The sequence below is a fragment of the Tamandua tetradactyla genome, chromosome 1 (genome assembly GCF_023851605.1).
Source record: "Tamandua tetradactyla isolate mTamTet1 chromosome 1, mTamTet1.pri, whole genome shotgun sequence".
Classification (NCBI taxonomy): domain Eukaryota; kingdom Metazoa; phylum Chordata; class Mammalia; order Pilosa; family Myrmecophagidae; genus Tamandua; species Tamandua tetradactyla.
Genome location: NC_135327.1, coordinates 6,621,853 through 6,646,696, shown reverse-complemented (window position 1 = coordinate 6,646,696; position 24,844 = coordinate 6,621,853). Strand labels below are relative to the sequence as shown.

Genomic DNA, 24,844 nt, shown 5'->3' with positions numbered 1-24,844 from the left:
CTTCGAGAACAGGAGAGAATGTTAGCATTTATAGGAAGTGTGCTGGTTTGGAAGGATGGATGCCCCCTAGAAAAGCCCTGTTTTAATCAAAGTCCCATTTCATAAAGGTAGAATAACCCCTATTCAATACTGTATGTTTGAAACTGTAATCAGATCATTTCCTTGGATGATGTGATTTAGTCAAGAGTGGTTGTTAAGCTGGATTAGGTGACAACATGTCTCCACCTATTTGGGTGAGTCTTGATTGGTTTATTGGAGTCCTATACAAGGGGAAACATTTTGGAGAAGAAGAGATGCGGAGAGAGCAGAGAATGCTGTAGCACCATGAAGCAGAGTCCACCAGCCAGTGACCTTTGGAGATGAAGAAGGAAAATGCCTCCCGGGGAGCTTCATGAAACTGGAAGCCAGGAGAGAAAGCTAGCAGATGATGGCGTGTTCACCATGTGCCTTTCCAGATGAGAGAGAAACCCTGACTGTGTTCGCCATGTGCCTTCTCACTTGAGAGAAAGAAAGACCCTGAACTTCATTGGCCTTCTTGAACCAAGGTATCTTTCCCTGGATGCCTTAGATTGGACATTTCTATAGACTTGCTTTAACTGGGACATTTTCTCAGCCTTAGAACTATACACTAGCAACTTACTAAATTCTCCCTTTTAAAAGCCATTCCATTTCTGGTATGTTGCATTCTGGCAGCTAGCAAACTAGAACAGGAAGCTTTTATTATTATCTAGTGGAAACTCCATGTTGTCTGAGAAAGAACTAAGAGATGAAGACAATTACTAAAGAGACTAAAACTCTGGAAAGTTCAATAAAACAGCAGAGTTAGCTGGGTTCTAATGGGGTCACTGGAGGGTCTACTGGAAAGAGGGTTCTGAAGAAATTGGGAATTTCACCAGGCAGTTGATCAGCCTGGTAGAGGGAGAGACACTGTCCATAGAGTGAACGTTGTCTGTAGTTCTTCACTCACCTTCCCTTCCTAGATGTTGCCCTTTGGGGCCAAGCTTTGTTCTCCAAATTGTCTTACGTGAGGGACAGAAGACAGACAGAGCCAGCTTGTTCATCAGTCAGTGACTATACACTCACAATATTTAGGAGAGAAGAGAAACCCATGGGATTCCATTACACCAATTCTCAAGATCACTTAGGCTTCCCGTAAGGAGACCAAGGAATAGAATTTCTATGAGTATCCAAGATGTCCTAAGAGGCACCGTTCCTCTTATTCTACTTCTCTCACTCTCCAAAACTCAGCCCAGGAGAGAGTGACCACTTGGGATATCTAGACAGGAGGCCTCTGAGGGCTCATCAAGTCCTAGTATAGCTAGGGATCATAAGGGTCAGAGAAGTAAAGATGCCGACTCAATGTTCACCCCGCAAGTGAGTGTCAGAGCCAAGGTTAGGTAGGAGCTGGGACTATGATTTCTTGCCACAAGTCACTAAGGGATTTTCTGATATTGGTGTGGATATAGTATTTCACTGGAGAATTGAAGACAAGGAGGAATGGTGAGTCCAAAGGTAATGAAGGTGATGTCTTTAGAGGGGGTAGAGGGCAAAGACTTACAGGATCAGGAAATGTACAAATGGTTCCCAGGGTCTGCAAGCAAGACTGTATCCTTCTCCAAATCTTCTTGAAAATAAATGAAAACTCTTTTTGGTTTTTACATCACATTCTATATTGCTTAATATCCAACCTCACCCAAGGGTCTCACCTTCCAGCAGGTTAAACGAAACTTTATCTTAGAGACCTTGGATGAATTATGAATTTGGGGCCCCTTCCCTCAGTGGTTTTATTGGTGAAGTTTTAACAAGGACACACCTGGATCCTTGCCCTTCTTTCCCTCATCTCTCATTCAGGGTTATGGTGCTCCGTCAGTTCTACTTCTTTTCTAGGACCAATCTTGAGCTCAGAATGAGTGAGTCCAAGAAGCATCAAAGCAGCCTGGTCTCTATCTGGCACTTTCTGTTTGTTCATTTGATCAAAATCTGTTGCACGTGCTGATCATTTGTCATTGGCTTTCCTTGTGCCTTTAACTACGTTACTGAGTTTCTTGTTTGTTTTTCCAAATAGTCTCTGAGCTCCACTGAGCAGGTCTATGCCTAAAACCTAAGGTTTAGGACATGAATAAGCCCAGAATAAACATTCAATGCCTTCTACTGGGTGGGTGAGGTGTGTAGATGGAGGGATTGATAGGTGTGTAGATGGGTAAGTAGATATGAAGATAGATGGGTGGCTAATAGAGTGATGAAAATGGATGAGTTGGAAAGGGGAAGTGTGTATGTTTGCAAGGATTATGGATAGATAAATAAGTGGCTAGGTGAAGAAGTGCATTGGATTGAATATAAGGAGGGATAGAGGGAATTGATAAGTAGTTAGAGGTGAGATGTGTATAGAAATGATGGATAGACGTGTTGATGGGCATGAGAGACTGTGTGTGTGTGTGTGTGTGTGTGTGTGTGTGTGTGTGTGAGAGAGAGAGAGAGAGAGAGAGAGAGAGAGAGAGAGAGAGAGAGAGAGAGAGATGGTGTAGAGGTTTGAAGCTGTAAGTACCCCCGAAAAACATGTTCTTAAAATTAATCCATTGTAAGTAGGACATTTTGATAAGGCTACTTCAGTTAAGGTGTAACGCACCTCATTTAGGATGTGTTCATTCCATTTTTAAAGTACTGCTACTACTGAAGTCCTTTATAAATGGAATGAATACAGGGAGAGAGAGAGAGAGAGGGAAAGAGGAGAGAAAGAGAGGGAGAGAGAGAAAGTGAGAAGACAGAGAGAGGGAGCAAAAGTGAAAGGCATGGAAGCAAGCAGCTGAAAGCAATGAAATTCAGGAGAGAAAGGCAAGACCAGTAGATTTTGCCATGTGCCTTGCCATGTGGCAGAGGAGCCAAGGATCACCAGCAGCTGGTCTTCAGGGAGAAAGCATCACCCTGATGATTACTTGATTTGGACAGTAAGCTAATAAATTCCTATTGTTCAAGCCAACTTCATTCTGTTTGTTGGAGCAACCTAGGAAACTTAAACAGGTGGATGGGTAGATAATAGGTAGATGAAAGAAAAGCTATAAAATGGGCAACTAGATAGAGTGAAGGAAGATGAGGGTAAGGGAAAGTGAATAGACATATGGGTGGACAGATAGATAGGTCAAACTGTTTGGTTAATGGAGGGCTGGGTGAGTGGAAGTTGGATACTTCTATGGTTGGCAAGTAGATGGATAACTGAGTAATGGGTGATTGGGTGGTTGGTGTATAAATGGGTGAATGCAAGTATAAATGTATGGCTGAAAATATTACCAAAGTTAAAGATGTGAAAAGAATGATATAAAGAATAATTTATATTACTGTAAGTAATATATTTTTAAAATATAGAGGAAATGGATCAATTTCCATATATGAAAGAAGAGAATTCACACAAGAGGAGATAGAAAGCCTGTACAGACTTCAAGATGAGATAGTAAAGAATGTGTTAAAAATCTACCATTGTGATGAATACATAACCATGTGACGATGTTGTGAGCCATTGATTGCACACTATGTATGGACTGGATGTGTGTGAAGATTTGTCAATAAAAATATTTTTAAAAATCTACCATTATGGATGCTTTTGGAGTTGAGTTTTACATAACCCTTGAAGAATAGAGACTTGTTATATAATTTAAAATATCCCATATCATATAGAAAGTTGGAAAATTTTCCAACTAGTTTCCCATGCCAGTTTTTTTAAAAAGTAAAATGACTCAAATAGCAAAACAAACAAAAACCATAGACTAACTTTTCTTATGACTATAAGTGTGAAAATTCTAAATAAACTATTTGCTAAAAGAACTAATAGTGTATTAATACGAATATACACCTTGATATGATTAAGGTAATTCCATTAATGCAAGGATGATTCAACATTCAAAAATTAAATGTTATACCAAACAAGTTAGAAGACAAAATTATAATTATATAACTAGCTGTTTAAAAGTTATTTGACAAAATTCAGCACTCATTTTCAATAACAGCTGTAAATGGATTTTTAAAAATCTCAAATATGATAAAACTAGTTTGTACCAAAATCAACAAAAGATATCATTTTATACAGCAAGAGCCACTGACTTTAAAATAAGGAACTGGATGGATAGATGCCTTTGCCTTTATATTTCAACATTATTTTGGAGGTTCTATATAATTATAGAATCAAGAAAACAAAGTCATTTAAAATTGAAAAAGAGTCAAATTTATCATCCTCTTCAGATGAAACAATTATAAACAAAATCAAAGCAATCCTATTAAATACAGTGATGATTAACATGACAATTTGGCAAGACCGTCAGATACACAACAAATAAAATGGACAGCTTTTCATTATGCTATTTAGAATTAATTACTTTGATGATAATAGTTTGCACTCACTACTCATCTTTTAGGCTCCAGGCACTTCAGTCCACAGCGGGAGCAACATTTCTGTGTCTTTGGGCAATCATCATCCTGCAGGCATTTGGGTTTATCAATCTCAGGACACGTCAAGGGCTTGCGTTGGCAGAAACCTGTTTTGACTAGAGACAGACAGATCAAGGCAAGTATCATTGAGGTAAAACATTGTTTTACCTCAATGATACTTAGTCATAGTTTAAGACAAATTTGGGAACTGTTAGGAACTCCACTCAAGGTTTTCTTCAGATGATGCCTCTTACTCTTTTCTCCAGAGTTATAATAAAATGGAAGAGGCAGAGTATCAACTTTCTATGGCAAATAATTTGAGGAGCCTCAAAGAAGTCTTGCCATCTCTGGCTTTAACAACCTCATAGGTTTCTGTCTGACTCTACAACATTGATGGATTGGGTCATACAGTCCCAAAGTACCAGAGGTGGAAAGAGTATTAGAGAGCAGCCAGGGCTTCCTTGTCTTATAAATTATAGAAATTGAGGCCCATATTGGAGGGAGGGAATTGCCTAAGGCCACACAGAAAGCCTGTAGAGAAGTTGGAATCAGTTGAAAAGTCTTTGGTTCTTTCCATCATGCCACACTGAACTTCAAACCCTGATGATCCCTGGAATATGGCCATGCTATTTCAGCACATAGAGGAGTGAGTACTTAGAGAGTTGTCTACTAGCCAACAACATCTTGCTATCAATCTTTCCCCAGCTTGCTTTATGGGCTGTGCATGCTCTGAAGTTCTGTGCAGACATGAGGGATTATTAGGAATACACCTACTGGTTTGTAACCATTAATCTCTTTACATGAATCAATGGATATTTGTCACCTTGCAAAACATTGAAGGGTAAGACTCAAAACAAGTAAGTTTTCATGGGAAATACTGGGGAGAGATACTATGCGTGACTAGTTTTGAAGAACAGCACATCAACGCAAGGTTCAGCTAAGGTTCAAGATATCCCCCATTCTATGGGGCAGTGTGGCATCCTTGGCATATGCCCAATAGGTTTTGAGAGGTATATTCCCAGTCCTTACCTGCCCAAGCTGTGGCACAAACAAAGCCACACTTGGATTCACAACATTTTTCTGTGCCAGGACAATCATAGTCACTCTTACATGAATCTGGACACTCCATACGGTTCTTGAAGGGGAAGAGTGGACACTGTCCAACCTTGACTAAAACAAGAGCAGATGTGAGCTCCTTCAAGCCCCACCCCATCCCATCACCTTTCAAATAGCTTTCCTTCTCTTTAAAATTAGAATCCCTTTCTGTAACTTGGCTCCCCTTACCATGTCCATTTCTAGTAAGCTGTAGGGGAATTAAGTGTTCCATCATATCACGGAGTTTAGCAGTAAGATGCTGGACTTGGTGTCTGAAGCACCAAGGTAATATCCTAGTCTTGTCACTTAATAAGCTACCACAGTTTCCTTCTTAATAAAATGAGGATAATTATGTCAAATCTCCACAAATCAATGGAAGCCATTTAGGGTTTTGACTTTACTCAGAGTAAAATAAGGAGCCATTGCAGAATTCTCCATAAAGGAATGACACAATCTGACTCAGTTTTTGAAAGAATCATTGTGACTGCTGTGTTCACAATAGACTGTGAGGAGGCAAGGATAGAAGCAGGAGAAGACAGCTGGTAGAAGAAGGTTAGGAGGCTGTCTCAGCAACCCAGGTAAGAGGTAGTGTTGCCTCTGATCAGGATAACAGCTGTGGGGGTGGTATGAAGTGGTCACATTCTGGATCCATCCAGGCTCAAAGGAGTCCTTGGGAACCCCACTTCACCTCTCTATTTCCTCATCTGTATAATGGTGATGATGGTACATATCTCAGCCTACCTCAAAAAAAAGGGGGTTAAATTCCAATTCTGCCCTGTAAATTGTATGATGCTGCATTTTGAACATCCATAGTCATCATCTCAATTGTTACAATTTGGTGAGCCCCCGCTACCAGGTCAAGTCTTTGTATCTTTGGTTGCATATAATTCTACCAACAACTCAATGAATTGTTTGCTATTATTCCAGTATTACACATGAAGGAACTGAAACTCAAAGATGAAGAAACTTGTAATAAGTGGGAGAAACGTTTGAGACCAGGTCATCTAACTCCCAACATTACTGGCAATGATAATTGTACTACAGAAGGAATCAACAGCCTTCAACCTCACTCCGTCCTGTTCTCCAACTCCTACTCTCTTGGATTCTAGAGCTGGCTTATCTATGTTTCATTCTTTGGTTCATCCTCAAGGTGATACTAAACAGGTTGATATGAGAGGAAACTTCTAACTCCAAGGGGTAAACCTGGCTCTCAGGCCTCGCTGGCCAAATTTGTTAACATTTTATGTGCAGCATCTCATTTTGGGCACAACACCCCATTAGGTAAATGCTACTATTATATAGATGAGAAAACTGAAACTCATAATAAGCCGTTTTTCTCTACTATCTCACCCAGGATCACCTAGCCAGTGAGTAACACAGGTAAGGCTTAAATGAAGGAAGTTCAGCCTTAAAGCACGAACCTATAACTGCACTGCTATACTATTTTGAGTTCAATTAGGATCTCAGACTTCCAAAGGATATGGCTCTTACTGATTAACCCGCAGGCCTTGTCGCAGTCACTCTTGGTGTGGAAGTTGTTGGCATTCCCATGGCAGCCTCCGTACGAAAAGGGTCTGCAGTGACGCTTTTCAAAGTCAAAATACCAATTTTGCACATTACCCTTACAGCTTCCTCTGTCAAAGGGCAGCGAGCAGGGTTCTGAGGGTAGGAAGCAAAGAAGGAAGAACATAAAGGATGAGGACAGAGGGAAGGGGCCAGGTCATAGTAAGAGCCATGGTAAAAAAGACATAGGTCCTAGTCCTAGCGCTGCTGCTAGTATTCTGTATGGTAAGGCATTTCTGAGCATCATTTCTACCTTGTGAAGTATACTGAGACGACCAAATGAGAATACCTTGGAGCTGCCTTGCTTCTGGGTCCAAAAATAGTCCCAACATCTAAGCTGACACATATTTGCCTCACTGCCAAGAATCTTGACACATAGTGGGCGTACAACAAATATTATTTACAAATGATTGAATTTTGGGCAAAAGAAACCTAGCATCAGTGGTATCTTGTTGACGTCTGGGCTCAGGGTTTGTATTTGAGGGTTGGGAGTAGAATGAGGGGATGGAAGAAGCATGAGTCCAGCCCTCATTCTTCCAGTTCTGGGCAAAGTAAGACAGGGAACGTGCTCAAAAGGCACCTCTGAGAGAAGATTGTGGGAAGATGACTGAGTAAAAAGCCCCAGGAATCAGCCCATCCACCAAGCAATTGTTGAATCGAAAAGATCTGTCTGAATAAACTATTCTGAAATGCTGAAGTCTAGTGGAAAACAGTACAGCATTCAAGGAAGGTCCAGAGGAAGAGGCTGGTAAATTACAGTAAATATCAGGGGATTTCATCCTTCATGCAGCAGCTTCCATCTTCCATCTCCCACGTGCATGGCAGGGAGCAGTGATAACTGCAGCTCAGGCTCCTGGTACAGCTTGCTTGTGCCAAGGTGGGATATAAGAACTTATTGCTCCAAAATACAGGAGTGTGTGTCATTGCTTTTGATAACTACTGCAGATTGTTGGGGAAGCAGTTCTGAGGGTGGCTGTGGTTCCAATCCACCTTGGGCAAAAGTGGCAGGGAGTCTTAAAGAGGCAGTGCATATCTTTCTCCTTCCTCATTACATTTCCTATTTGGGGACAAAAAAAATGGCTTGGAAAAGTCACAAATTGATGCCTCTAGTCCTCAACAACAATAAAAACTTAGAAGTTTTTATTGTTTATTCTTCTGGAATAAAAAATTCCAGAAGAGTGGGAGAACTAGATTTCCAGAGTATAACTACATAATACTCATAATATCCAGTTCTCAACAGAAAGTTACAAAACATATGAATGAACAGAAAAGTATGGGACAGTCACAGGAAAAATGGAATGTGCCATAAACCATCCCTGAGGATGCTCACACATTGGAACGATTAGTCAAAGACTTTAAATCAACTGTATTAGATATGTTCAATGAGATAAAGGAATCCAAATACAAAGAACTAAAGGAAATTAGGAAAAGAATGTCTGAACAAAATAAAGAGGTTCCCTTATAAAAAGGAAACAAACAGAAATTTTGAAGCTGCAAAGTACAGTAACTGAAACAAACAAACAAGCAAACAAACCAGATTCAACATCAGATTTGAACAAGCAGAAGAAAAGATCAGTGAACTTGAATAAAAGACCATTGAATTATCCAGTGTGAGGAGCAGAAAGATAAAAAAAAAAATGAACACAGCCAGAGGGACCTGTTGAATTCCATCAAATGTACCAACGAACCATATCATTGGAATCCTTGCAGGGCAAGAGAGAGAGAGAAAGGGGCAGAAAAATATTTGAAGGAATATTGACTGAAAACTCCCCAAATCTGATGAAAGGCATGGATGTACACGTCCAGGAATGGTAATGAAGTCCAAGCAGGATATGTGCTATGCACAAAAACACATTATACTGAAAATGTCCAAATCCAAAGACAGAGAGAGGATTTTGAAAGTTGCTATAAAGAAGTGACTTGTCACATATAAGGAATCCTCAAGAAAATTATCAGTGGATTTCTTACCAGAAACCATGGAGGTCAGAAGACAGTGAGATGGCATAAAATTCTTAAAGAAAAAACTGTCAGCCTAGAATTCCATACGCAGCAAAATTATCTTTCAAAAAATAAAGGAGAAATTAAGGCATGTTCAAATAAACAAAAGCTGGAAAAGTTCATAGCCAGAAAAGTTGCCCTACAGAAAATGCTAAAAGGAGTCCTTCAGGCAGAAACAAAAGCACACTAGACAGTACCTCTAAGCCCTAAGAGAAATAAAGAGTACTGGTAAACGCAACTACATAAGTAAATACAAAATCCTATATTATTGCAGTTTGGTTTTGTAACTGTTTTTGCCCCATATGATTTAACAGGCAAATGTGAAAAATAGCATTTAAAATCTGTATTAATATGCACGCAATGTATAAAGACACAATCTGAGTGAATAGCAATATAAAGGGGGAGGGATGGTGGTATATAGGAGTAGTGAGTTTGTATACTCCTGAAACTAGGTTGGTATTAGCAAACTCGGTTGTTAATAATTTAAGATATTAATTGTAGTTACAAAAGTAACCACTTAGAAAATTACTTAAAAATACAGAGAAAAGAAAAGAAGGGAATATAAAAGGTACACTACGAAAAGAAATTAAATGTAAAAAGCCAGTAATGGGTTAATTGAGGAGCAAGAAATGTTCAAGACATACAGAAAACAGATAGCTAAATGGTAGAATTAAACTCTTCCTTCTCAGTTATTACCATAACTTCCCCTGTTAAAAGGCAGAGATTTGTAGATTGGATGAAAAAACAGGATCCTCTATATGCTGTCTATAGGACACCTGCTTCAGGTTCAAAGACATGGTGAATTGAAAGTAAAAAGGTGGGAAAAGATATTCCATGCAAATAGTAATCAAAATAGAGCTTGAGTGGCTATATTATTGTCAGACAAAAAGCATTTTAAATGAAAAAGATTACAAGGGACAAAGGTGTTATATCTTGACAAAAGTTTCAAGCTAGCAAGTAGATATAAGCATTATAACATATATGCACCTCACATCAGAACCCCCAAATATAAGAAGCAAAAATTGACAGAATGCACCTTTAGAAAATGCTTATAAGAAAACAGGGGCCTAGATTGTAAGGTTTTAGAGCAGATACATTAAGTCTGGAGTGGTGATTATTATTTCTAGATTTTGAGAGGCTGTTTTATATATATAACCTGATACTTAGAGATAAGAATGAAGCCGAACAGGTTGGGGTTGAAGTAATTCAGAACATAGGCATAAGGAAGACAGTGTCTATATTTTAGAACCACACATATTCTTTGAGACCAATGGATGCAAGCTTTATTTGATCTTGAACTGAAATTTTCTGTAGTACATAATCTAATTCAACCTATCTGAATAGCTCATTTGAACAACTGAAACACAGGAAGCACAGAATAAGAAAGAGGTCTTTTAATCCTGTATAGGTTACTGTAATGCCCAGGAACATCCTAGAGGATATTAAGCAGATAATCAAAAAGTATTGGCAAAGTCTCCTGAGCAAGGGGAGAAAGACTATGGAACTATTACACTTACCATCAGGGAATCCCCTGATACTGTGTCAAACTTTAAGGATATCCAAATCAATAGGCCATGCCCTTGATCATGAGGCCTTCTCTGGTGAAGCTTATGTAGGTAGCATAGAAGCTTAGACTACCTATAGGCACGCCTAAGAGTTACTTCTGGAGGACCTCTGTTGTTGCTCAGATGTGGCCTCAGTCTCTCTAAGCCCAACTCTGCAAGTGAAATCATTGGCCTCCCCCTACGTGGGACATGACATCCTGGGGTGAAAGTCTCCCTGGTGACGTGGGAGAGGACTCCCAGGGATGAATCCAGACCTGGTACCATGGGATCAATAATTACATCCTGACAAAAAAGGGGAAAAGAAGTGTAATTAATAAAGTATCAGTGGCAGAGAGAGTTCAAATAGAGCCAAGAGGCTACTCTGGAGGTTGCTCTTACACAAGCTTCAGTTAGACCTTGCTACCTATCAGAATCTGCCAATCCCCAACCAGGACCATTCCAGCCAATCCTAAAGAACACCTAGGGCAATATATAAGATTCCACAAGGGTTCCAGCCACTAGAGTAACTTTCCGGAACCTACAACCTCCAGATGGGTCCCTGGTCCAGGTAAGTCCTGAAACCTAGTCCAACCTCTCCAGAACATCAGATAGTTCCATCTCCCTACCCCACATTAGTGACAGGCCCTTCCAATAGCAAAATTTTAGAATTGTCATAGCCCAAACACCCCTAAAGAGAGGTATGGAGAGATCAAAGGTGATGGTGTAATTATACATAGAAGATAGGACTTAAATGAATATAGATGATGAATCATCAAATTAATATCTCTTTTAGTATTTTAGAGCAGCTAGAAGTAAAAACCTAAAATTGTGAAATTGTAACCCATGTCAAAGTCTGAAATATGTTCTACAACTAATTGTGGTGCTGTGCTTTGAAATTTATAGCTTTTTTGTATATATGTCATTGTTCACAAACAAAAGAAGGAAAAAAAAGATTGTGATGATAGAAAAGTATTTAAGCCCTCTAGCCTCCTATATTCTGGAGCAGCTAGAAGAAAAAATCTGAGAGGATCGTATGGTAACCCATGACAAACTCTGGGATCTGTCCTGTAACCATTTATTGAAGAGTGCTTTGAAAACTACTGCTTTTTTGTGTTTTTGCTTTGTATATATGTTATATATACAAAAAAAATTTAAAAAACAAGTTATTTTTGTACATAAAAATATGTATACATATATGCTTTGTATATATGTTATACTATACAATAAAAAAATTTTTTAAATGTTAACAGTTAAGATGTATTAAATGCTTCCTATAAACCAGTCAAAAAAATTGACATAATGGAGGGGAGAAATAGATCGTTCTATAATAATGGTTGGAGATTTCAATACACCACTTTCCATAATTGATAGGACATCTAGAGAAAATATGAATAAGTGAATTGAGGACATAAACAGCACTGTTAACCAATTAGACCTAATGGATGTATATATAACACCACTCAACAATAGCAGAACACATATTGTTCTCAAGTGTACGTGAAACATTTTCCAGGGTAGAATGAAATGTTAGGTCATAAATCAAATCTTAATGAATTTAACAATATTGAAATCATATGAAGTGTTTTCTTAGACCACAATAGAATAATCTAAAAATCAATAACAGGAAGAAAACTGGATATTTTATAAACATGTGGAAATTAAACAACACACTACTAAACAACCAATAGGTTGAAAAAGAAATCACATGAATAAACAACTATGCAATGATATTGTGAATTATTGATTGTATACCAAGAATGGAAGGATCAATGATAAGAATGTTCATGTTTGTTGTTATGTTTAAAAAATTTTTTAATTTAAAAAATTAAGAAGAAGAAATATCAATTAAAAAAAAGAAATCACATAGGAAATTAGGAAATATCTTGCAACAAAAAACAGCATACCAAAACTTATGGAAAATCTATAGATATAAATGTATATACTGAAAAAGAATAAAGATAAAAAATTAATAACATAATTTCACACTTAAAGACACTAGAAAAAGGAAAGCAATTTAAATCCAAAGTTAGTAAAAGGAAGGAAATAGTAAAGGTTAGGGCAGAGATAAATTAGAGAATAGAAAAACAATGAAGAGAATTGACAAAACCAGAAGCTGATTTTTTTAAAAAGAAAAGACCAATCAAATTGACAAACATTTTGCCAGACTGATAAAGAAAAAGAGAGAGAAGGGACACAACTGAAGTCAACAATGAAAGTGGGGACACTGCTACCAACCTTACAGAAATAAAAAGAGTTATAGATTGGTGCTAAAAATTATATATTAGGGTGGGCCACAGTGGCTCAGCAGGCAGAGTTGTCGGCTGCCATGCTGAAACCAGGGTTTGAGTCCCAGTGCCTGCCCATGCAAAAAATAAAATAAAATTATATAACAACAAATTAGAAAATCCAGGTGATATGAACAAATTTCTAAAAACCTACAAATTACCTAATCTGATTTAATAGAAAACCTCGACAGACCTACAACAAGTAAAGAAATTGAATTAGTAACTAAAAACCTCCCAACATAGAAAAGACCAGGACCTTTTCACTGTAGAATTCTACCAAACATTTAAAGAAAATTTAACAGCAATCCTTCTCAAACTCTTCCAAAAAATAGAAGAGGAAGTATTACTTCCTAACTTATTCTATGAAACCAATATTAACCTGACACCAAAGCCAGATAAAAACAGCACTAAAAAAGAAAATTGCAAATAGCCCTCATGAATATAGATGCAAAAGTCCCCAACAAAAAAATTCACAAACTGAATCCAAAAATAGATTAAAAGTATTATACACCATGACCAAGTGGGATTTAGTCAAGGAATACAAGATTGGTTCAAAATAAGCAAATAAATCAATGTAATATACCATGTTAATAGAATGAAGGGGAAAATCCCCATATGATCATCTCAATTGATGCAAGAATGGCATTGACATAATCCAACATCCCTTCATGACAAAAACTTTCAGAAAACTAAGAACAGAAGGGAAATTCCTTGATGATAGAAGACATACATGAAAGCCCCGCAGCTAACATCATACTCAGTGATGAAGGCTAAAAGCTTTCCCTCTAACATCAGTACCAAGATAAGGATGCCTGCTGTCATCACTGTTATTCAACATTGTACTGGAAGTTCTAGCCAGAGCAGTGAGGCAAGAGAAAGAAATAAAAGGCAGCCAAATTGGAAATGAAGAAGCCAAATTATCACTATTCACAGATGACATGATTCTATATAAAGAAAATCCCAAAGAACCCACAAGAATTCCACTAGAACAAGTAAACAAAATCGGCAAAGTTGCAGGATACAGGATACAAGATAAACATGCAAAAGTCAGTTGGTTTCTACACATCGGTAATGAAAAATCTGAAAAAGAAACCAAGAAAACAATTACATTTATAATAGCACTGAAAAGAATAAAATATATAGGAATAAATTTAACCAAGGAGGTAAAAGACCTATACACTGAAAACTACAAAACATTTTTGAAGGAAGTTAGAGAAGACCTACATCAATGGAAAGACATTCTGTGTTCATAGATCGGAAGACTTAATAGTGTTATGATGGCAATACTGCCAAAGTGATCTAAAAAGTCAATGCTACCCCTATCAAAATTGCAGCAGCTATTTTTGCACAAATGGAAAAGATGATCTTCAAATTCATATGGAATTGCAAGGGACACCAAATAGCCAAAACAAACTTGAAAAAGAACAGAGCTGGAGGTTTCATATTTCCTGATTTCAAAATTTACCACAAAGCCTTAGAAATTAAAACAATGTGGTACTGGCAAAGGAATAGACCTATAGACTACTGGAATAGATTTGAGAATCCACAGATAAATCCACACAGCCTTAGCCAGGTGAGTTTCCACAAGGATGCCAAGTCCATTCAATGTGGGAAAGAATAGACTTTTCAACAAGTGGTGCTGGGACAACTGGAAATCCACATGCAAAAGAATGAAGGTGGACCCCTGCCATTTTCATATAGAAAATGTAATCCAAAATGATCAAAGACAAAAATATAAGAGCTGATACCATAAAACCCTTATAAGAAAACATAGTGAAATATTTTCTTATAAGGTATAAGAAGGTATTCATTGAAGGTATTCAAATGGCCAATAAGTATACGAATGTATGATCAACATTATTAGCCATTGAGAAATGCAAATGAAAGCTACCATGAGATAATGTTTCACATCCACTAGGATGGCCATTATTAAAAACACTGAAAATTAAAAAGGTTCGAAAGAACGTGGAGAAATAAGAACCCTCATACATCATTGTTGGTGGGGATGTAAAATGGCGCAGCCACTGTGGAGAGCACTGTTGGTGTTCCTCAGAAAGTCAAACATGGAATTACATCTGATCCATCGATTCCAAGCCTATCCCAAAGAACTGAAAGCAGGGACTTGAACGGGTCCTTGTACAGCAATGTTCATTACAATGTTATTCACAACAGCCAAAAGTGGAAGCATCCCAAGCGTCCATCAGCAGTTGAATGGATAAAGAAATGAGGTATAGGCATACCATGGAATACTCAGCAGTAAAAAGAAGTGACGTGCTGGTCCATGCTTCAACATGGATGAATCTTGAAGATTTCATGTTGAGTGAAATAAGCCAAACCCAAAAGGACAAATGTATGATTTATTGTAAATGAAATACTTAGAATACCCAAGTTCAAAAAGACAGAAAGCAGAATAGTGGTTACCAGCAGTAAGTGGAGGGGGGAATGTGGAGTTATTGCTAAATGAGTATGTGTTTTAGTTTGGGATGATGAAAATAGTCTGGAAATAGTGGTGAAAGTTATACAGTATTGTCGATGTGCTTAAAGTCAAAGAATTGTCCACTTAAAATAGTTAAAATGATTTTTATGGATATTTTATCACAATTAAAAGAGATCATTTTTTAAAGGCCCTTCTGCCCTCAGCCCAGATGACCCCACTACCTTTGAATGGATCCAAGCACTTCTTCCTACAGGCGAAAGAGCAGCACTTCAGAAAATCCTTGCAGTCGAAATCGGTTTTGCACAAGCTTGGCTCTTGGAAAAGACAGGTGAGTCTCTCTTTGGGACATTCCCCTGGCTTATCTACAAGAAAGAAATGTCCAAATTCATGTACTTTGAGAGTTTCAGCTCTTCTTTTCCCATGGCAAAGGTGGGTAATGAAATTCTCTTATCCCTATCCTTTATCTTCATTGCTCAATTCTTGGTCAGCTTGCATTTAGGAGCTGGCTCTGGCCCTCATCACTCCTAGTCCATTTAGATGGATCTAATTCAGGAATTTGTGCCCAGGTAGAACTGATGGAGAAGCACCTTATCTTCCAGGGGAAAGGGCTAGGTAGGGACCAAGATCCTTGCCTTAAAATTGGAAACCCCCTCTCCTGTTGAAACCCAATATTTTTAATTCCTAAATCCTCTTCCTCTACTCTTAGTTGACAGGGACATTAGTAAAGAGTGATGGAAATAGGAGTCTCAGGAGATCTGGCTTTGGTCCCTAACACCATGTGAACTCAAGGCCAACCTGAATTTGACTATATGTCAAGATACCTCTAGAGGGGAGGCACTCATGGAGTGGAAGGAATTCTAGTTTTGGAGTCACAGCTGGCCTTTGAGTCTGGCTCCAACACTGACTAGTTAGATGATCTTTGAGCCAATGACTGGCCTATGACTGGGGGTTCCTTTGTCTGTGCCATAAGTTTCTCATCTGTAAAATGGGGGTGATGATCCTGACTTCATAGACTGCTTAAAAGAATTAAATGGGATGAGGGTTGTAAGGCACTTACAGTAGTGTCTGGTATGTAGTTAGAGTTTGGCAGACATGGGTTTACTTCCTCCTTTTTCAGAGATAGACTGTGTTTTCAGTAATTGTACTAGGCAGAATTCTAAAGATTCACCCCCCAGAAACCCATCCCCTGATTTTTGAACCAAATACCAATCTAGGTACCTCTTGAAGGGATTTTGCTGATGTGATTCAAGTCCCAAATCGGTTGATTTTAAGATTAAGAGATTATCCAAGTGAGCCTGACCCAATCGGTTGAGTCCTTTAAAAGAAGAGTTTTTCCCTGGCTGATAGCAGAAGAGGTCATAGAGATTCAATGCGGGAGAATGATCCAAAAAGCCATTTGTAGCTTTGAAGGCAGAGAGGGCCACATACCAAGAAATCTGGGTGGATTCTAGAAGCTGAGAGTGGCCACCTCAGTCCTATAACCATAAGGAGATGAATTCTGCTATCAACCAGTGGGCTTGGAAGAGGACCCTGAGTCCCAGAGGGGGACCACAGCCCCGGCCAACACCTTGATTTCAGCCTGGTATGACCCCGGGCAGAGAGCAAAGCTGCACTATGTTGCACGTTTAACCCACGGATCATTTGTTGCAAGCAACAGATAAGGTAATGCAGTGCTTAATGTGGTACCGTAGCTTTAAACTGAGCATCTCTCCAGGGGGACCTGACCAGAGAGGCACGATCCTTTTGGGTGTTACTGAGTCTTGAGGTTACAGAACTTTAGAATTGGAAGGACTGTATTTATCATTAGCACCAACCTCCTAATTTCATAGGTTAAAAAATGAGTTCAGAATAGCATGGCACAGTGAATCAGGGCCAGGTATGGGACTTCCAATCCATGTCCCCCTCTAGAAGCCCACATCTTCCCTGAGTATCGGCCACTGAAACTTTTAATACTTCCTGCCTATACTTTTTGCCCCTCACACTACCCACCTTCCAAGGATGGCCTGATTCCAAGAAGAGTTTTGGTTCCTAACCTGGAGTGCACATCAAAATCATATGTGCATCTTTAAAAAAATATATGAACTCTGGACTGACCAGAATAACTGGAAAGTGAGGTCTAGGGAGCCATTTTTTTAAAAGCACCTGATGACCCTGAAGCAAGTTGCACCTGATGACCCTGAAGCAAGTTGCAGACTTCTGCTGGGAACCATGGTTCTAGGCTCGGGCTCTTGGAGAGTTAATCAAACCAAATAGGGACACTTCCAAAGGGGTAAAAAGGCATAGAAATGGGAACCGTGGACTGGGAAGACAAACTGCCCCCTCACTTGTGTTGACTCCAGCCGGTTCTGCCTCCCTGCTGCTTCCAGGAACCATTTATATTTGTTTGAGCTTCAGTCATTGAAGCTGCTCTCCCTGTTGTTCTCTGGAACCCTCACTTAGAATCTTCTTCCTCCCCTCGTCAATCCTTCTCAACCAATAACCTTGTGCGTACATTTTCCTCCTGGACATGCAGACCCCAGGGGCACATTTGCATTTGTTAGGGACACTCCCCAGAGTGCTGGTCTCCACTCTTTCCTGAACTCACTAAACACCTACTTCCTGGGTGATCACTTCGATTCCCTTGACCCCAACTATGATTCTCCCATTTCCCTCCGCTGTCTTCCAAGCCAAAGGCCCTTATCACCAGCTGTCTGGGGAAAATGCCGTTTGGGTATCCCACAAACACCTCTGACTCACTGGGTTTAAAATTGAACTGGCATCTCCTCATGCCTTAACAGACCCCTTTCATTCTTTGTTCCCCCTCCTGATCTTTGGCATCAACAGTACCCACATCTGTTGTTAGAATCCTGAGAATCACCCTTTATCTGTGTGGTAGGTTGAATTATATATCCAATTTAAAAACATGTTCTTAATCACATCCATTCCTTAGGTTGTGAACCCATTGTGCAAAGGATCATTGGAAGATGCTGTTTTTAGTTAAGATGTGTCCAGACTGGATGAGGTTGCATGTTAATCTTAGTGCTTGGAGAAGTTATAAGGAGAAAGACATAAACTGGAAGTCAACAGAAACCAGAAGAGAAAGGAAAGGATGTTGTCATGTGATGAGGAAAAGCCAAGGAGCCTGTGCTGGTTTGAAAGGATGTATGTCCCTAAAAAAGCCATGTTTTAATCAAAATCTCATTTCATAAAGATAGAATAATCCCTATTCAATACAATATGTTTGAAACTGTAATCAGATCATCTCCCTGGAGATGTGATTTAATCAGGGGTGTTTGTTAAACTGGATTAAGTGACGACATGTCTCCACCCATTTGGGTGGGTCTTTGATTAGTTTCTGAAGTCCTGTAAAAGAGGGAACATTTTGGAAAATGAAGGAGATTAACAGAGAGCAGAGAAGCTGCAGCACCATGAAGCAGAGAGTCCACAAGCCAACACCTCCCGGGGAGCTTCATGAAACCAGAAGCCAGGAGAGAAAGCTAGCAGATTATGCCGTGTTCACCATGTGCCCTTTCAGCCAAGAGAGAAGTCCTGGCTGTATTTGCCATGTGCCTTCTCACTTGAGAGAGAAACCCTGAACTTCATCGACCTTCTAGAACCAAGGTATCTTTCCCTGGATGCCTGTGATTGGATATTTTTGTAGACTTGTTTAAGTGGGACATTTTCTCGGCCTTAGAACTGTAAACTAGCAACTTATTAAATTCCCTTTTTAAAAGTCATTCTGTTTCTGGTACATTGCATTCCGGCAGCTAGCAAACTAGAACAGAGCCTTAGGGATTGCTGGCCAGCCAGAAGATACCAATCCCAGGAGGAAGCAGAATAAGCCTTCTAGCTCCTGAAACCATGAGTCAATAAATTCTTGTTGTCAAGCCAACCCATTATATGGTATTTGTCATGGCAGCCAGGAAACTAACACAGTTTTGGTAGCAATAGTGGGATGCTGCTATCACAAATACCTACAAATGTGGAAATGACTTTGGAATTGGGTAATGGGTACAAGGTGAAAGTTTGTTGGAACCCAAAAGAGAAAAAAAGAAGACATTTTCATGTGACGGTGAAAGCCAAGGAACCCAAAGATTGCTGAAAACTAGCAGTAGGATGCCACAGTCTTCAGAGAGAAAATATCACCTTGCTGACTCCTTGATTTTGAACTCCTACCCTCAAAACCATGAAACAGTAAGTTCCCATCGTTTAAGTCAACCCACTGTGTTATATGTCACAGCAACCAGGAAATTAAGACGTGCTTCCTCTCCATAACCCCAGCATCCGAACGGTCATGAACTCCTGTCAGCTATATCGCCTAAATCTCCCTTAAAAAACTTCATCTTCTTTTCCTCTTTACTACCACTTCCCCAAGTCAGTACATGAACCCCTCTCCCAATCTCTCTCCCCAACTATGCAACAGCCTCCTCCCTGGTCTCCTGATTAAAGGCTCATGACTAATGACTGATTAATTTACGATATTAAACTTGGAAAAACAGGTTTTAGGAAAGGTTAGCAATAATTTGGGGGGCACAGGTGAGGGATTGAGGGTCAAGGGTGGGTGAGTAGGAGTTCTCTGTGGTCCTGAATCCACTGAGGAGATGGCCCCATCCTATATTAGTCCCAATTAGTGCCTTGTGTCTAAACCCTAGAACCCAAGAATGCTTCCTAAGGAAGAATGGCTGCAGCTTTTCTGAACCCACGTTTGATGTTGGAGCCTGGAGATGCAGAAGTCTGCTCCAAAGAGAGGGAAAGAAGCAGGAGAGCTAGATTCCTCCAGGAAAAGGTGGATCTGTGGTAAGGAAGATGCCTGTGTGGGAAAAGAAGAAAAGAGAGGTAGGGGTTAGGCGCAATCCAGAGAGAGACACAAAGCATTTGCACAGGAACATTAGATGGTCCATCAAATTCTCTTAGTTCACAACCAAGAAAACTGAGACCTGGAACAGGAAAGGAATTAGTCTGAGGTCGCAGGCTGAGTTAGGGTAGGTGGAGGACGTTCCATTCCAGAACACTCTCCAGTTGTCCCACACTCTAATTGCCTATTTTCTTGCTACTAGGTAAGAAGTCACACTTGAATGATCACAAGGATTTGTACTATTGGTAGGGCTGGTTTGCCTACAAGCATTCCTGGGGCAACCCCAGGCACTAGTGATCACTTTCTCTTTGTTCCATGAATGATAAGAAACATAATATGAAATTTTCAGGAGATCTTCGGTAGACCCCATCTGGTCATTGGTGCCCGAGGAACAAAAATAGGCCCCAGGTGATCTTGGGTTAAGAAAGAGCTTCCTTTTATTCCTTCGGGTACTAACCAAGCCTCGATACTCCCAGACAACCAGATAAACAGATGATCTTCCCCCATTCCTTCAAGCCCCTATTTTCCTTATGTCTCTTTGTAGTGCTTACTATTTTTTAATTCTAAGGTGTGAAGAGCAGATGGTGTCTTATTATGTTACCTCTCTTGGAGTAAATGCATTTCAATCAGAAAGAGAGACAGAGTAAGAGGGAGAAAGGGAGGACAGAAGAGATGGAAGGAGGGAGGGGGAAGGAAGAGAGAGAACAAACATCTTTATGCCAAGGTTACAACTGTTTTGGGGGAATTTCAGACACTGATAAAGTTATGAAGTTATTTTGGGGTAGACTATTTTCCACAGCTCCTGGAGACATACTATGTGGCTGCCAAAGAGTGAATGTTGGTGGAAATTTTTTTTTCAGAATTCTTATTGTATATTCTCCCCAAATTTTCCAACAGTGCCTGGATTATCTAGTAATGGGGGAATTGTGATCCAAACCAAGTGACCCTGGCTTGGTCACTTAAAACTGCAGCATCTCATGGATCTTCAATTTCATCTGGAAAATGGGGGTAATCCCGATTCCCTGGCAGCATTGATGTCATTGTGAGGATTAGGTGGGATAGTTAAAGATTTGATGGAGTCATATGGAATGGTTGAGCCCTTTGCAGTTAGTCCCAAGTTCACATCCTGAATCTACTCCTTAGTGGTTGCATAGTAATGGCTCAGTCACTTAACCTCACTAATTCTCAGTTCATTCTAAAAGGAAATAATAATAACACTTCAAATGCATGAACATGGATTTAAATATTGTCTGTAAAGCATGGTGACTAGCATATAATCAGTATTTAATGTATGTTAGTCAATAAACATCAATAACATAATGAACTAAAAAAAACCCCACCTATTGTCTTTTTAGCTTTGAGTTTCCTAATCAGACTCTGTGTATATCATGCCTTCAGTTTTTCCCCAAAAGATTGACAGAAGACCTTTGCTGCCTTAAATTCTTATAACTAAATCATCCTTTTGGTTTGAAATTTTTATACTTTAACCTGGTGTGATGATTAATTTCACATGTCAGCTTGTCTAGGTTACAGTGTCCAGTTGTTTGTTCAAACAACTGGCCTGATCAATCCTCAGGGTATTTTGCAGATAGGAAACCACTTACAGTCAGTCAATTGCATCTACTCTTTCTCTAGAGGCCCCTGACCGTCATATGTAGTAATACCTATTAAGCCCATCTTGAGAATTGGTTGATCAGATTAAGCTATAGTCAGTCAATAGATAGCAGAGCTCCTGGGGTGGGGTGGGGAGAGAGATACAAATTAACAGGATATTATATAGGCTGCCCAGTTATAATTTTCTAGGATAAGCATATCCCATGCAATATTAGGGACATACTTAGGCTAAAATTATTTGTTGTTTCTGTGACATTCAAATGTACTTGGGCATCCTGTATTTTCATTTACTAAATCTGGCAACCCCAACACAGAATGAATCCGTTTTGATTGGAGGGAGGTTCGCATGGTTAGGAAGTCAAAACCCATGGGCCCTGTGTTGATTAAGCAACTGTGTTGCACAGTAGGACCCTGAGGAACTGGGATGGTCCTGCAGGGCACAGATCAAAGGGTGCCATGGAAACTACAAACCAGGAATGAAGAGGCTTGGGTTGAAGTCTGGGTTCCCTATCACCACGCCAACTTGGGCTAGTTTTACCTCAGGCTACCAATTTGAAAAATGAGTGGCTTTCTCCCCTCTACGTGGGACATGACATCCAGGAGTGAAAGTCTCCCTGGCAACATCATGACTCCCAGGGATGAGACTGGCGCTGGCACCATGGGATCGACAACGACTTTTTGACCAAAAGGGGGGAAAAGAAATATGACAAAATAAGGTATCAGTGCTAAGAGAGCCAAATAGAGTTGAGAGGCTATTCTGGAGGCCACTCTTATACTTAGGCTACTCTTACTCTTAGCTACTCTTCAGCTAGTTGCCACCATTTACCAAACCCCAACAAGCATCATTCCTGTTAACCCTAAAAAACATCCAGGGCTCTATGTGAGATCCTATAAAAGTTTCACACACTAAGTTTACTTTCCAGAGACCTAAAACCTTCAGATGGTTCCTAGGCCAGATAAGTCCTGAAACCCAGAGGGGCCAGCCTCTCCAGGAACATCAGCCAGTTCCATCCCCCTATCTTACATTGTCGACACCCCTTTCAACATGAAGAAGTTAGAACAGGCATAGCCCAAATATCCCTACAGGTGGGGAGAAGGTTCAAAGGAGGAGGAGTTGTAACAGGGACGACATGATTTAACAAATCAGTCTGACTACTGAATCATTTTGTTGATATTTCTTTTAGTCTCCAGTGTCTTGGGGCAGCTTGAAGGAAAACCCTGAAATTGTGGTACTGTAATGCTTACCAAACACTGAAATCTATTCTATAACTGCTTGTCAAAATGTACTTTGAAACTGATTGCTTTTTTGGTATATATGTTACGTTTCACAATAGGAAAAAAAAAAGGTGGTTTTGGCTAGGTCAGTGCCCTTCAAGTTCCCCACACCCCTAAGTATAAGTGAAGATTTATACTTCAAAGCTGGAAACAGCATTTTCCTGAGAAAGATTTTCAGGAGAGCGAGGTAAAGAAAGCGTGAGTAAAAAGTATAAGGGGGCAATGTTTTGTTTCGTTCGGGAAGTGAATTCACAGCACTGTGCCTTTAGCTCTCTATCCTAGAAATAGAATTCAGAAGCACAATGATTGCTACAATGTACAATGTATATTAAAAATTTATTTGAATTAAAAAATGAAGTCAGTCTTTTTGTGGGAGAAAGTTCAGTGAGGACTGACTTTGTCTATTAGTTGATTTGGTTAACATTTTTCCATAAATACAACTAGCTAAACCTGCAGCATCAAAGCTCTGGAAAAAATATATTTAAAGTATTTAATAAAATTTTATTATCAAAGAGCTATCAAAGTTAATCACATTCAAACTTTCCAATAATTACAGAGTATATCAAATTAAACAAATGCCTAAAAAGAAGAATAACAGGTACAGTTAATTAAATTATTAATCATTTGGTAAATGCTGGTAAAGTCTCTGCAGCAAACTTTCCAGAACTTAAGAAAATTACTTATAATTTGCAATTAGTACTCTAATTAAGGAAACAAGTCATTTTGCAAATATGGGGCTTCCAATTCTTAGCTTTCATAAAAACTGAAAGTCTTTAATCAATTGTCATTTAGTATTGAAATTAGGTCATTTAAATAATTTTTCTTTATGGAGTATTACTTAAATTTTGGCAACTTACTGGGAAGAATTTCAAAGAATTGAGTGATATCCCCATAACAAAATTCCTTTTGCTTCTGTGCACTTATATATCAAAGGATGTATTATCTATAAATTTTTGTCTGTGTAATCAATAAAATTTTATTTACCAATCGCTACAATGGATTTGTCAACATTTCATTATTATTGCACGTTTAAATAACAAATGGAATGAAGAAATCAATCCACAAGAAACCCTAATGTCTTATGGTCACAGTAAATGAGAAAATTGCAGTTCAATTTATATGTTTTTACTGCATAGCCATATGAAAGACTTTGACCAGTAGAACAAAAATCTGTGAGATAAGAGAAATGGAAATATGAGTTCAAGGAGGGGGAGAAATGTTTTAAAATTTCCCAAAGTTAAAGAAATGGTTCTCTATTATTTTAAAGATAGATGACTGTGGGTATTAAATTTAGTATTTTGACCACATTGGATTCATTTTGAAAAGTTACGTGGCAAATTTTCAAAAATTTAATATTTACAACATGTTAGCATATTGCATTTGAGATGTATCCATGTTGTTGCATGTTGTTTATTCCTTCTTATTGCTGAGTCATAGTCCATTGTACGGACGTACTGCCATTTGGTTACCCATCAACTGATAGACATTTGAGTTGTTCAGTTTTTGGAAACTATGAATAAAGCCCCTACAAATACTTGCATATAGATTTTATATGCACATAAATTTTCATTTCTCTTGGGTAAATACTAAGGAGTGGGTCAGATGGAAAGAGTATGTTTAATGTCATAAGGAACGGCCAGACTGTTTTCCAAAGTGGCTGCACCATTTTGCTTTTCAACCAGCAATGGACAAGAGTTCCAAGAGTTAGGACACTTTAAGAGATGAAACTAATTAGCCTAAATTTCTGGGACCCTAAAAATACAGTCACTTAATGTTGGTGGTG

At 39.1% G+C, this 24,844-nt stretch overlaps 1 protein-coding gene across 7 annotated transcripts in view; it reads right to left on the bottom strand.

The window, feature by feature from the left end:
• Window positions 1–4,302: 4,302 nt before the first annotated feature.
• The window catches only part of WFDC8 (WAP four-disulfide core domain 8), a 46,288-nt gene continuing 25,746 nt past the window's right edge, over window positions 4,303–24,844 (bottom strand). For 6 of the 7 annotated variants that reach the window (XM_077167890.1, XM_077167898.1, XM_077167892.1 and 3 more), the window contains 5 exons: window positions 20,021–20,127; window positions 15,560–15,700; window positions 7,003–7,170; window positions 5,446–5,586; window positions 4,303–4,532 (listed from right to left, as the gene is read on the bottom strand). In XM_077167890.1, coding sequence (XP_077024005.1) covers window positions 4,393–4,532; window positions 5,446–5,586; window positions 7,003–7,170; window positions 15,560–15,700; window positions 20,021–20,127 — 697 coding nt within the window. In that variant the 3' untranslated portion in view covers window positions 4,303–4,392. The remainder of the gene's footprint in view (window positions 4,533–5,445; window positions 5,587–7,002; window positions 7,171–15,559; window positions 15,701–20,020; window positions 20,128–24,844) is intronic. The other variant, XM_077167887.1, reaches the window with a different exon arrangement.